The 12,965-nt window shown below is 39.6% G+C and overlaps 1 protein-coding gene across 2 annotated transcripts; it reads right to left on the reverse strand.

The window, feature by feature from the left end:
• Positions 1–983: 983 nt before the first annotated feature.
• Positions 984–10,649, reverse strand: tgfa (transforming growth factor, alpha). Of its 2 annotated transcripts, none has more exons than XM_085407973.1 (7): positions 10,251–10,649; positions 9,044–9,214; positions 8,757–8,921; positions 4,869–4,983; positions 3,341–3,490; positions 3,150–3,241; positions 984–1,870 (listed from the first exon to the last, which is right to left on the reverse strand). In XM_085407973.1, the coding sequence occupies exons 1-7, from the start codon at positions 10,291–10,293 to the stop codon at positions 1,863–1,865; spliced, it is 744 nt and encodes a 247-aa protein (XP_085264099.1). In that variant the 5' UTR covers positions 10,294–10,649; the 3' UTR covers positions 984–1,862. The 2 variants fall into 2 exon arrangements, with proteins under 2 accessions (XP_085264099.1, XP_085264098.1); XM_085407972.1 differs by having other exon boundaries at positions 8,757–8,936.
• Between the last annotated feature and the right edge of the window lie 2,316 nt (positions 10,650–12,965).

Genomic DNA, 12,965 nt, shown 5'->3' on the forward strand with positions numbered 1-12,965 from the left:
TATATAGCAGAAGCTGGACAAAACGTTTCCCTCAGCCATAAAAGCACTCAAGACTGCAGCTCTTTGTTCAAATGTGCCTGGGGTTCAGAGTTCCGTGTTGGCATTACTGCATCTTGAAATATTCAATGGCACAGAAAAATAGAGTAGAAGATCAGAAAATTAGGGTATTTTGAGAGAGCGAGCGCTTCACAAGTGAAAAGAAGGTCACGCAAGGAATAGAAAAAGAGACTTGAGAGATGGAACAGCAATTAAGAGACATATGAAAGAGACAGACACACACTTGCATATTTAATTCTTCATTGGAAAACAAATAATGGAGGCTTTCCAGTTGTGCCAGCATAAGTCTGGCACCATAAAGGGATAATGCATGAGAAGCTCAACAGCAGGATGTGTTCACCCAGCAAATCCCCCAAATATATCTGTTTCAATCCTGCAATACACATGCAAATTCTGCAATGCAAAAATCACGTACTGTAAACAAAGACAAGTTTATCATCCACTCAGAGGCTTTTGGCATAGAAACGCCATCACATTCACAGTGAACACACAAAGCATGTGCACATGCTTCACAATAGTGTCAATTTGTCCTTTAATTCCCTTACCAGTAACATAAAATTATTTAGAAATTTCAAAAATAACCACTTTAAACTTCAGAGGCTTTTTTTCCCTTTTCCTTTTTTTTTTTTGAGCATTGCTATAAACACGGCACTCGTATGCTTTGCATTTAAAATAAAAGCTGTGATTTAAGTGCATGCATGCTTAGGGGTATATGTGCAAACCACGTGCTTAGTCCCATCAGTGCTCGTTCAGGCAGTTAGAAATGGCATCTCGTATGTGGATGCATTTAAGTGTCTACATCGTGCAGTGAGTGCTGTTTTGTTTAGCTTTTTTATAAGCAGTGAAGAAGCTTGCAGATGAGCGCAATTTTCCAAAGGTACTGTAGGATAAAGTGGCCACTCGTGTTGGTAGAGTTCTTGCTTGCAAATTTAAAAAAAAAAAAAAAAAAAAAAAAAGGGAAAAAAAACAAAGAACCTCTGATGCATGCACATGTACAGGTACAGCTTAGGAATTAAAAAACGGAAACTGACAACCATTTTCGCTTCAGGAGCAATAAAGAAAGTTTCATCAAAAACGCTACAGGAATAACTTAAAGCTGCAGTCTCTGCATATACATTTTGATTTAAGATCAGGAAATCAATGTGCATGAGTCTAACAATTTCTACTTCTGTCGAGTGAAGTGAGTTCCTTCCCTAAAAACAGACACTAAAACATGTTAAAGCACCGGTTTCCCCACACCAGAAATTATTAAAATGTCCTTCGTGCTCATAGTGTTCTGATGAAAATGTGCAAAGATATTAAAAGACAAAAATAGGAATTGGGGATGTATGACTCAAGTGAATTATTCTTGTCCTGCAGCTTGAAATAACGCCTTTTCTATTCAGCATCCACACAGGGTGATTAATGGCCTTATAGATAAATTCCCATGTCCTTTAGGCCAGCCATAAACTCTAATCAGGACACACAGGGCTCTTCTCATGCATGATTTGGCGGCAGCATCAGTCTCAGAGGGTCAAACAGTCTGCTGCAATTCTGAGTATTTTCGTAGAATCAAAGAGCAAAGCAAACACATTCCTAGATTGTTGAAGTCCAAAAGGTCCCAGTCATCAGATAGGAGAAATGGAGCATTTAACCTCCCACATGAAGGAGGCCTACCTCAGTCACACTTAAGATACTGTATTATCACTTCCCTTCTGGCCTGCTGTACCACTTTGGATGCAAGCCGTGGGGTTTGAGGACCAGGCAGATGAGGAAGACTGAACACGGCATGAAACGAAGAGCTCATGTTCAAGTGAGATGTTTTCTCAGACCACTGAAAGACAAAGCCCAAACATTTATGTTTATGTTAAGGAATTGTCTAAATAGTTAATATTCAGAAGATCATCAACAAATTCCACAAAAGACGAACATTAAATTGGTGACGCTGTTGTGGTACATGAGGTATGATGATTATTTTTTTTTTAATTTTTTTTTTCCATAGAAACTCTACTTTTTGCACCCCTTTCCTACTTCCAGAGGGCCTTCTATTTTTAGCTCCCTCGTGGAAATGATCTAAAAATAACAATCACTATCAACTAACCGAACCTTTACAGGGGATCGTCACTGCTGATGAGAGCTGGGTCTCCATCTATAACCTGAAGAGACCACAGTTTGCAATCCCAATGATGGAGAGGTCAGGAGCAGGAGCGGGACTTTTAACTGAATTCAAAGTTCTAGTAATCAACGGTTCAAGACTTTTAAAGTAGTATATTTTGCCAGCATGCACCAGCACACAGTTTACTGGCCAGACCTACACAATCAAGTTGCTTTATATAGCTAGGTCAAGATCCTACAAAACTATAACACATAACCCAACACAAGCATTTGGCAACAGTGGGAAGAACAAACTCCCTTGCAATAGGAAGAGTGCTACAGCAGAACTGCAGTCGGGGAGGGGCCACCAGCTGCCTCAACTGCCTGGGTGGGGTGAAGCGCACATCATAAATTCAGTTCAAGGGGATAACGGAGGGCAAAATATAAGAATTTAAAAACTACTACTAATAAAAGTACTCCAAGCAGTCCAAAGTTGACCTTGAAAGAAAAAACGTTATGTGATATACATTTATCTGCCAAGTTTTTTTAATGTCCGTTTCCCAGCGTTTTGAATCTTTGTGATTGCACCTTCTATCTGCATTGTTGTCCAGTTACACCAGTCACAAACATGTTCACAGATTGGTGTTCACTAGTCTAAAAAGGGTCCCTGACAATATCTTACTAGAAATCTCTGTGGCCTGTTTGTGCTTAATGCAGAAGCTCTTCAAACAACTCTGAGCCACACACAGCTGTCAGGAAGTATTGAGAAAAAGAAATGATTTCATTAAAAATAATGTCCATAACAGAAAATTTTAACCGTAATCACAGACAGATAAATGGATGCACTCTCTGTGCAAACACGACAAATGTTGACAGCCCATATTAGTTGCCCACAGTCTTCACTGCTCTCAGCTTCCACCCTCTCATATTCATCTAATGGATACTGCATCCCCTGCAGTGTGTAAGTGGAACTATGAAGTTAAAAATGCACTTTGTTATAAGAAAGTAAAGTCAAGTACCACTCTCAGATGGACAGCAGGACACGCCGTGCTTTTCTGTAACATGGTGATGTGCGTGGCTGCGCCTGCGACAGTCCTGTCTCCACCAGCAGCTGGAAGAAAAATAGACCAAGCAAACTCACTGTGGCATCAATTTCATCTAATTTTCAATTAATCTGTTGCTTACAGCACAAGATATTTATGTAACTTACTGTAAGACTGTACATAACACCATGATGAGAACACACCCAATCACACACAACACCAGCATCGTGGCAATGGTCTGTTGCCTGTGATTGGTTGCAACTACAGCGAGGAGGTCTGCATGCTCACACCTCATCCCGATAAAGCCTGGATGACATCTGCAACACAGAAAATCTGGATGAAAAAGAGCCGCTGATGGACTTTCATGACACCACTGCTGGCTAAAATGGAAAGTTACAACAGTTGTAGTTAAAGATTGTGATTTCATCCAATGAATCATATTGATACCACAGACACCAGAATGCAAAATGTAAATCTGTTTTTAAATCATTTTGCAAAGGGTAGCAGAACAGCACTATCACAGAACAGGGCCATCTTGATGTGAACTAAATGATTTAAAGGCTCGAATTATCTCTGGTCACCAAAAATTATATAGAAAGGCTCAATATAATACCAAAAACAAACCCTACACACCCGGTGGAACATCTCACAAATAATTAGGTTTATGTAACACCTGTAAAGCAGGCGTTTTTGGTTTTTTGTTATTTTTAGGTGTAAAGACGCGGGGGGGGGGGGGGTCAAACTTCAACAATTATGCAAATATGGAGATTTAAATATCTGTATTGGTATATGACATAATAAAAGATTCACAAAATCCAAGAAACTCTCTGTAAGAACTAACTGGCCACAATTTTCAGGCCTGAAAACTGGGGCCACGGGATATTTTTAATGTTTAAAAACATTAAAAATATCCTGTACTGGACATCATTGCGTTAGCTCAGGAATAAAATAATAATAATAAAAACCCACACAACATCAGTGACAAAAGTTTGTATTTTTATCCACAAAAGCAGCTTTAGATTCTGCCATAAAGACTAAACCATATGTATTTGTGTATTTGAGATAATAAAACACTGCAAACTCCATTGACATGAATAAGATTATGATGCACTCACTGATGGTCTAATGGCTCAAGCAGGCCTTAATTGTTTCCACAAGACGATCCCAAACCAAATGAAGAATATATTAAAAAAAAAAAAAAAAAAAAAAAGACTGCTTAGTTAGTCTTCAGTCCTGACTTGTTTAAGTGTTTGGAGCTTTATGAACCAAAAAGCAAAACAAACAAAAAGAAAAAACCCAGGAGATCTCAAAGTTTTGAGCAGCTGATATTCTACAGAAATTAATAATCACAAGCATTTAGATTTCAAAACATCTGCAATGGGTCTCCTCATTCCCAAAGTGCAGACTGTCACCAAAGGCAGAGGTGATGAGGGGATCTTGCTCACATAACACTGCCTTGGTATCATTTTCTGTTCAGTGGGACGTTGACGTGTTTTTCAAATAATTCTTTGGATTTACATTTTGCTCAGTGTTGCAACACTTTTGAACAGCAGGTTGTACATCAGCAGGATTGCAGTGCCTTAAATTTCAGTTTCAAACAGTTTCAGCTTTAAACTGTAAAAGTGTTGTTTTTCATGTGAGACCACAGACAGGATGCAAAGGTGGTGTTTTATAACCATAAATCCGCTAACTTACACACATGCGGGTGTCTCTTCCAGTATAAGGAAGCGGCACGTGCCGTGGAAGCAGAAGTGTCGGTGGGAGTCTGGACAGTCGTCGAAATGAGACCGAACCGCTGCTGCTACAAACTCTGTTGAGATGAGACATAATGTTGGTGTTACTCTTCATGTTGTTGATCTTAATGATGTTACCATGTTTAAAGTTGACAGAGTGTTTTTGCAGTAGTGTTTCACACTGAAGCTAATAACCAAAATGAAAGTCTTTTGGTAGAGTAGCTAGCTAGTAGAAATCCATTTTATAGGTAAAGCTGTTCAATCCAGTAACACAAATATGTAATCAGTCAATCACATGGCAGCACCTCAGTGCATTTAGGCATGTAGACATGGTCAGGTTCGACCTGAAGCATCAGAATGGAGCAGAAAGGTGATTTAAGTGACTTTGAATGTGGTTTGGTTGGTGGTGGCATTTCAGAAACTGCTGACCTGCTCTCATCTTTAGGTCTGACGGCAAATGGACTGAAAAAGCAGCAGCAGCTCTCTGGGTAAAAATGCCTCGTTGATGCCAGAGGTGATGGGAAGAGAATGGCCAGGCTGCTTAAAGCCAAAAGCAAGGCAACAGTAACTCCACCGCTTGTTACAACCAGGGTTTGCAGAAAAGCATCTTTGAATGCAGAACTTGACAAACCTTGAAGCAGATAGGCTACAGCAGCAGAAGACCACACTGGGTGTTACTCCTGAAGAACAAGAAACTGAGGCTAAGATTTGCCTGGCGCCACCAAAATTGCTCAGAAGAAGACTGGAAAAACATGCTTGGATAGATGAGTGCATGCTGCAACATTCAGATGGTAGGTTCAGGATAGTGATGTAAAGGCATGCGGGATATTTACTTGGCACACTTTGGTTCCCTTAGTAACACCTAGGGAAGGGTATCGTTTAGGTTTTATCCCATACCGGTGCCAAACTGGTACTTTTGAAACGGTGCCGGTGCTTAAATGGTGCTCAAACCGGTGCTTAAAGAATGGAGAACACAAAATTGGTCCAAAAACCTCTCATGTTCAGCTGTTTATTTGTAAAAAGATAACAATGTTAGCCTTTTCTGCAGCTATAGGGGATTTATGGCATCACTCTTGGCTGGAAGCAGTGCTTAAACAATGGAAAAAACAAACTTTGTCCAAAAACCTCTCATGTTTAACTGTTTTCCACTTTTTCTTTGGTCATTTTAGCCTTTTTGGCCAGGATGAAGGGAGTATCTGCCATCAAACAAGAAGACAGCCGCATGTAGCTATGATGATGTTTGCTAGTTCACCTTACATGCATTAATGTAATAACGTGGTTAGCCTACTCAACGTAAATTACACACGAACAACATTAAGCTACTCACGCAGAGAAGAAGGCTGCTGCTGCATCATCATCAGTTATCATTTCTGCTACACTGGCAGGGCTAGGGGCCAGGACTCTACTCTTCGGGGTTTTGGGGGGATGTTGCTTACTCCAGATAACAGGCAACCCACGCGCAGTAGATGTGCACGGTGTGAGGTCTCAGCAAGCTATCAAATACAGCCGCATTTTTCGGCTTAAAAAAAAAAAAAAAAAAGCTATGCGTCGCCAGGTGTTTCATCGGATTTGAGGTGTTACCTCCTTTGACAGTATCACAGTATCAGCTTAAAGCACTTGTTGCAGGCTGCTGAGTTTGCATATTTTGCTGTGAAGTACAGCCAGACTTTTGACCACTTCGCCTTGGGCATTTTTAATCCAGTGTTGCCAACTCCTCAGTAAGGAAAATCGCTATTGGTTGTCCTAAAAGTCGCTAGAAGTCGCTAAATGACGTCATCGCCTAATTTGCATAATTGGAGAGAAATAATAATAATAATAATAATAATAGATTATAACATCGTGGAAGAGACAAAGTGAGTAAAAAACGTCCTAAATGCATTTAGAGTTTATTTAGAACTACAAATTAAATTTCTTTTAGCAATTATTGTTTTGTTTTTTTAATGTCACAATTCCAACCCTGCTCCTTTACCCGGGCTTGGACCGGCAAAAGTGACCCGAAATAGGCACTCTGGTGAGTTACTTTGTGTGTGTGTTTAAGTAGTTTTAAACTTTGTGATCCACAAAACAGCATAAGAGTAAAAGAGTAAAAGAAGAACTGACTGCGTTACAGCACCCGCTGCTTGTTGAGAGTAAAAGCAATACGCGCTTTCACGTCTTTTTTTAGCGACTCTTTTTAGAAAAAAAGCCGCTAAGGGGTCTGAAAACTCGCTAAATATAGCGCTAAGTTGGCAACACTGTTTTAATCTGTAGCTCTGCTCTAAAAGAACGTATGTACCTGGACCCGCCTACTATCCTCGGAAACGTAAAATGATTGGCTAGAATCTAAAGTGTATGACATCTCAGGAAATAAAGCACCGAAATGTGCTCTGCTTTTCAGTCTGGTTACTACCGTTTATGTCAGAACGATGGCACCGGATACCGGTACCCATCCCTAGTAACACCTGAGCACTTTTTGGGATGGGGTAGAATGAGAAAGTCACATCATGTGCAGTGGACCAATCTGCAGCACTTGTGGGATGCTGTCGTGTCACTATGGACCAAAATTTCTGAGGAATGTTTCCAGCACCTTGATGAGTGTTTGCCATGAAGAATTAAGACAGGTCTGAAAGCAAAAGGAGGCTCAAACAGATTGCTTAATATGACTGTACCCATGGTAAATGAGCAGCCTACAGGAGCTCAGTATTTTAACTCAGTCTCTTCATATCTGTAAATTTTACCCAAAATTTGTAAATCATATGCAATCCCAGTGCCTGTATTTACAATAGTCAGGATGACAAAGGTGGATGTGATAACTCTAAAAATAGTATAAATCTACCAAGACCTGAAACAACACCACCTACGAAATCCTACAGTTGACACACCCACGCCACAAACGGTAGACTTTAGTTCCCAGCTGCGGACGGCTTTGTGGTGGCTTACGTCTTTCATTGTACCTGAGAGGAACAATTACAGTAAAGAACGTCAATGAAAACCCCCAGTGGGAGGATGCAAACAAAATCTTTTCCCATCAGTCTTACTGGGACTCAGGAGAGTGCCCATCCCTGCAGGTTGCATTGTTCTTAACAAAAAAAATAAAGCCTACAATGCAGCTTTTTTATCAAGCAGCAATCTCAGCTTTCCCTGTGAAACAAAACAACAGGACAAAAATAACCGATTAAACGAACACAAGGACAAAACATGACATTTCTTTTACGTAGGCAGTACAGCCAACCAAATTCCTACACTACTGACTCAAACAAATGTGAATGCAGCACAACCATCCAAAAACAGATGCCACTTTGTGAGAGCGATGAACATCCAGACAGATAGTTGTATTACACGCTGCCTTCGTCACACACTTCATTCCAACGGTAAATGGGCTGTTGGACTGCAGTCTACATGTATTGTCTCCTCCTTTCAGACTCTGTGAAAGCGCTCCGTTGTGCCTGAGGCATCTGCCTGACAACCCCTCTCACTTTCCATGTGATTTTGATGGCAATTTGAAGTAGGACTGAGAATGAATACATCCTTTAGGGCAAGAAAGGGTGTTTTTCAGATAATAATTCAACACTGTAGGTGCAGCTTTTGTAAAACGGCTAATTGTATACTGCTCATATACACTGGCCCTAATCTTTCATTTAACATAATTGTTCCCTGACTCACACTAAGAGGATCAATTATCAGCGCGCGCCACACTGTCTGCGTAATGTTAATGCACTGTTGGGAAACATCGCAGTGATTGTATACGTGTGCTGCCATGAACAGAAATATGACTTGAAAAGCAGGAAACATTCCTATAGATGGTTTGACAGCGACCCTAGACTTCCTCTGCATCTTCACGTACTTGTGATACTCATATACTGAAACTTACTTTTAACAGGGTGGATGTTGATAGTAGTGGTTCCAGTGAGGCTTTTGGTTGCGCTGCTGCTGGTGTTTGTTGAAGAGCTGCTTGCTGAGGTGTTAGCAGCAGAGGAGGTGGCATTAATAGAAATGGTGGCATCAGTAACTGTTGCATTTGTCTGCCTTGGTCCGACTATAAAGAGAGAACCTGTTAACATATGATTACAGATACAGAGAGAGTGGATAAAAGGACAGCGGCATGTGGAAAACATCTCAATCATGACCTTAGATTTTCATGGATCATGACTTGCTTACTTATAACTGTAGGGATGTTGGTTGTGGCTGGAATTGTTGTGCTTGTGCTGCTAGTTGCCGCAGAGCTGCTACTGGAGGCATCTGGAGGAGCAGTGGAGTTTATACTGATGGAAATATTGGCTTCAATAGTTAGTGAACTGCTGTGCCCTGCTCTGAAGGTAAAGAGAGAGCCTGCAGAGAGAAACATAAACAGCTGTTAATGTAGGGCAGGTATAGTGTGAATATCACACACATGGGATTAACACCCCAAACCATGCAGGACAAAAATACCACAAATTTCACTGTTAACTCACTATCGAGTACCATAGATATTGTAGAAGTACCTATAGAAACATTTTTTAATACATATTAATATAATCTGATTGCTGCCCATCGATAGAAGCTTGTTTCTGACCAAAAAAAAATATATTTTTCTTCCTTTTATAAGCCAAAATTTCCACTTTCCAACTCAAACCTCTGAGAAAATTACTCAAAATTGAGACAGTAACAGAATAACCTGAAATTCTGACTTATGGATGGCAAAAAATATTAACAATAACAATGTTTTTGTTTAGTGGCAGAAAGCAGCTTCCATACCCCTCCAAATGAAAACCAGGTGTCTCATATTCTCCTTATTACGATCAACCTGAAGGTTATATCTAACAGTCTACTCATGGACCATTATGACTTACTCTTCAATTTGATATTAATGCTTCATTGAGTAACAGGCACCCAACAATAGTAACAGGGTCAAGCACCCACTAAAAGGATGAGATGAAAGCACTATAAATACAGCTGGTCCCGTGAAGACACGCAATTACAACCAAAAAACTGAAAATAGATCCTAGAAATAGGCGCGGTGGTTTATTGTTTAAGGTGATGACTGACACCAAACGATTATGAGAAATGTGACTGCACACACTCTTCACCTTCCAGTCACAAATATAGTCGATAGAATAATTAGTCCAAGTAGATCACCCACATAAGTTAAAACACACCCACTAAAGCCATTTAAAATAAATAAATAATAAAGTTATTCAATTTAATGATTATATAACGTTAAATAATAGAGCCCAAAAAAAGCACAGGGGGAGGAATGCTCACATTCAAGCTTATTAACTTTGTTTAATTTCTATTTAATTGTTTTTCAACATTTAACACAGCGTTTGACGTCACTTTCACGAGTGAGATTACAATCGGACGCTTTTCTGCAGGGTTGGCTACTCACCGCTAATGAGTAAAATTGTTCCCCAGAAAATCCGAGTCATCATGATGAGCAGCTCTCCAAACCGCAGGAATATGACGAGCAGTTTCACTGAAACGCGGGTGTGTTAAGAAGCCATATCAGTCATTAGTGTTGCAGACCCCGGGACAAGCAGCAGCCGCAGCGGCGACCATCAGCAGAGACCACATTTAATCCGGCGAGCATACACCTGACCTGTTCTCTAGTGTCAAACATTAACATCTGATCTATCCACAGCTTCTTTTGGGGCGCAGAAAACTAACCGCGGTCGACTTTACCTTCTTTGCCTTCCTGGATGTCCGAGGGTTTAACTTCACAGTGTTCAGTTGAGGAAATTGGTGTGTAATCCCGTCAGAGCTGACCAATTAGAGGGAGGAGGAGGAGGAGGAGGGGTACCATCCCATTATGACCTCAGTATGACATCTATGTTTGTTTTTTAATTCTTAGCCCAAATGTAAGAGTTCAGTTTTTATGTATTAATATTTAATCTGATTTAAAGTGTGAGAGAGATGTCCTTCTCCACGTCTTCTCCACTCCTGCTACATCAAGTTTAAAAAGAAATATCCAATAATAAATATTAAATGATTTTAAAGATAAAACATTCTTATTCTTATCCACTCTAACCGATTAAATGCCAATTAGAGTACAGAATTTCCCTTTAAGGCAACTTTTCATTAGAGATTGCCTAAATAAGAATTATTTTTTTCGCCTCAGTGTTGCCTCATTAATATCATTAGGTTTCAAAATTAGTCAGAGTTTTCTTCTTTGGCTTCTTTGGGGTTTCCTGCAGCTTTGCTGCTCCGTCTGTTCATTCATCTGTCCAACAGTTTGGTGCAGACCAGAATATCTTTTCTCTGACTGGCTGCGATCCCATAACATGTGTGGTGGGTATTTAGAAACTCAGAGGACAGTTTGTTATGTGTGTAGTGATTCCCCGACCTTTAGCTAACAGTGCCAGCAAGCTGTTATCAGGTTCGAGAAAGCTGAAAACACAAGTGCTCAGATACACTAAATAAAAGTGACCTGGAAATTCAAAGCATGTTTCCTAATATGTTAAAAGAAAAATCTTGTATTCTTTTATCTGCTTCCTTGTCAGCTGCACAGTTACATTAGAGAGGATATCACCAGGCATTAATCCAGCTAAAACAGGGAACCTGCTGATTTACACCGCTCCTGTAGTGCTATAGCGGAGGCCTAAAAGTGCTAAATTATATCAATAAATACATTAATAATTAAATAAATGTGTCATTATACAAACAACGAATTAATCATGTCGTTAATTAAATAAAATACAAGTAAAATTTGTGTAAAAACACATAATGTGCCGCAATATCTGATTAGTTACCCTGCACAGCAAGTCATAGGCAAAGCTCGCTCCTGTCCACTTAAGCAGGAGCGTTTTTCATTGAAAATACAAACAGTGAATGCTGAGTCTCTATAAATAGCGAAGTAATTTTAACAGAGGATCAAAAGTTCTGATGACAGATTGATAGAGTACCATAACACCAGTGACTGAGCAACATAGAAATGCCTTACTTTATGAAAGAATCCACTTCTTGACGCAATAAACACTTCAAATGACAGATTTACTAAGACTCAACCGCAAAAATGCGCCGATGAGAGTGGAAGGTTCTGCGTGTGATCGCAAATGAACAAGTAAGGTAACCTACTAACAAAAATAATAAAGTGTAGGAGCAGTTTTTATAATCTGGAGCCAACTCCAGAAAAATCGATACGTTTTATATGCTGGGACAAGAGTTATGTCTGGAACTGATGGAGACTCTGTAGAATTTGGAGGGTGAGACAACCGTTTGCTGGATGCCAATTGCGCAATTGCATCCAACGCTCGGTTTGCGCCTGAGAAAAGACACGTTTCCTTGTTTCTTTATGGGCCGACGAATATTATTATGAAGAACTGGAAACATATAGAGATTAGCTTTATGTATTCATAGTGTGTAGTCTGAAGCTCTACAGGACACAACCAAAACAACTGGGAGAGCAACCCACCCGAAATTAACGCTCCTATCAGAGCTAAAAAATAAAAAAAAAACAGGCGCAAATAAAACTTGTTTTATATATTAAATGATTTTCAGCGCCAAAGGACGCTTTTTTGCTGGCTGAATTTAGCTCTGACAGCTTTGACCACTCACTTTATCTTTAATGCCTTGAATATTTAACCACACTTGCTAAACGTGAATATATTTCCTCACTTGAAAAAAAAAAGCATCACCTTGCTCCAGCACAGTTTGGTAGCGTCACACCAATATCAGTATGACTGTAATCATGATGTATTTTCCTTGAAATGTAAATATACACATTAGAGACTAGATATATATAGACACCTATAAAACTGCTAAACTACTCCCCTGCATCCGCTGCGGTTTCCTTTGCAATGCCATAAAAGAACAGCAGCAGCATATCAAACCAGCTCCATCTGCTGGACATAAACAGCAAGTTTATGGAGAAGGACACTTAATAATAATACTTTTATTAAAAATATTTTTAAAATATATAATATAACATATAATATATAAACGATATCAACAATTCAGCGTGTAGAGACAAAATATCGACTTAACCAGGAAAAGCAACATCTTAAGATTCATGTAAGTAATGCGAGCGCCTGCAGGAAGCTATGAAATGTTATCTAATTAATTGATAATAATAATTGATAATGGTTATTTGCTTATCTAAATCGCC

The sequence above is a fragment of the Rhamphochromis longiceps genome, linkage group LG5 (genome assembly GCF_057381845.1).
Source record: "Rhamphochromis longiceps isolate RC_006_pf linkage group LG5, R_longiceps_female_GT1.1, whole genome shotgun sequence".
Taxonomy (NCBI): Eukaryota; Metazoa; Chordata; class Actinopteri; order Cichliformes; family Cichlidae; genus Rhamphochromis; species Rhamphochromis longiceps.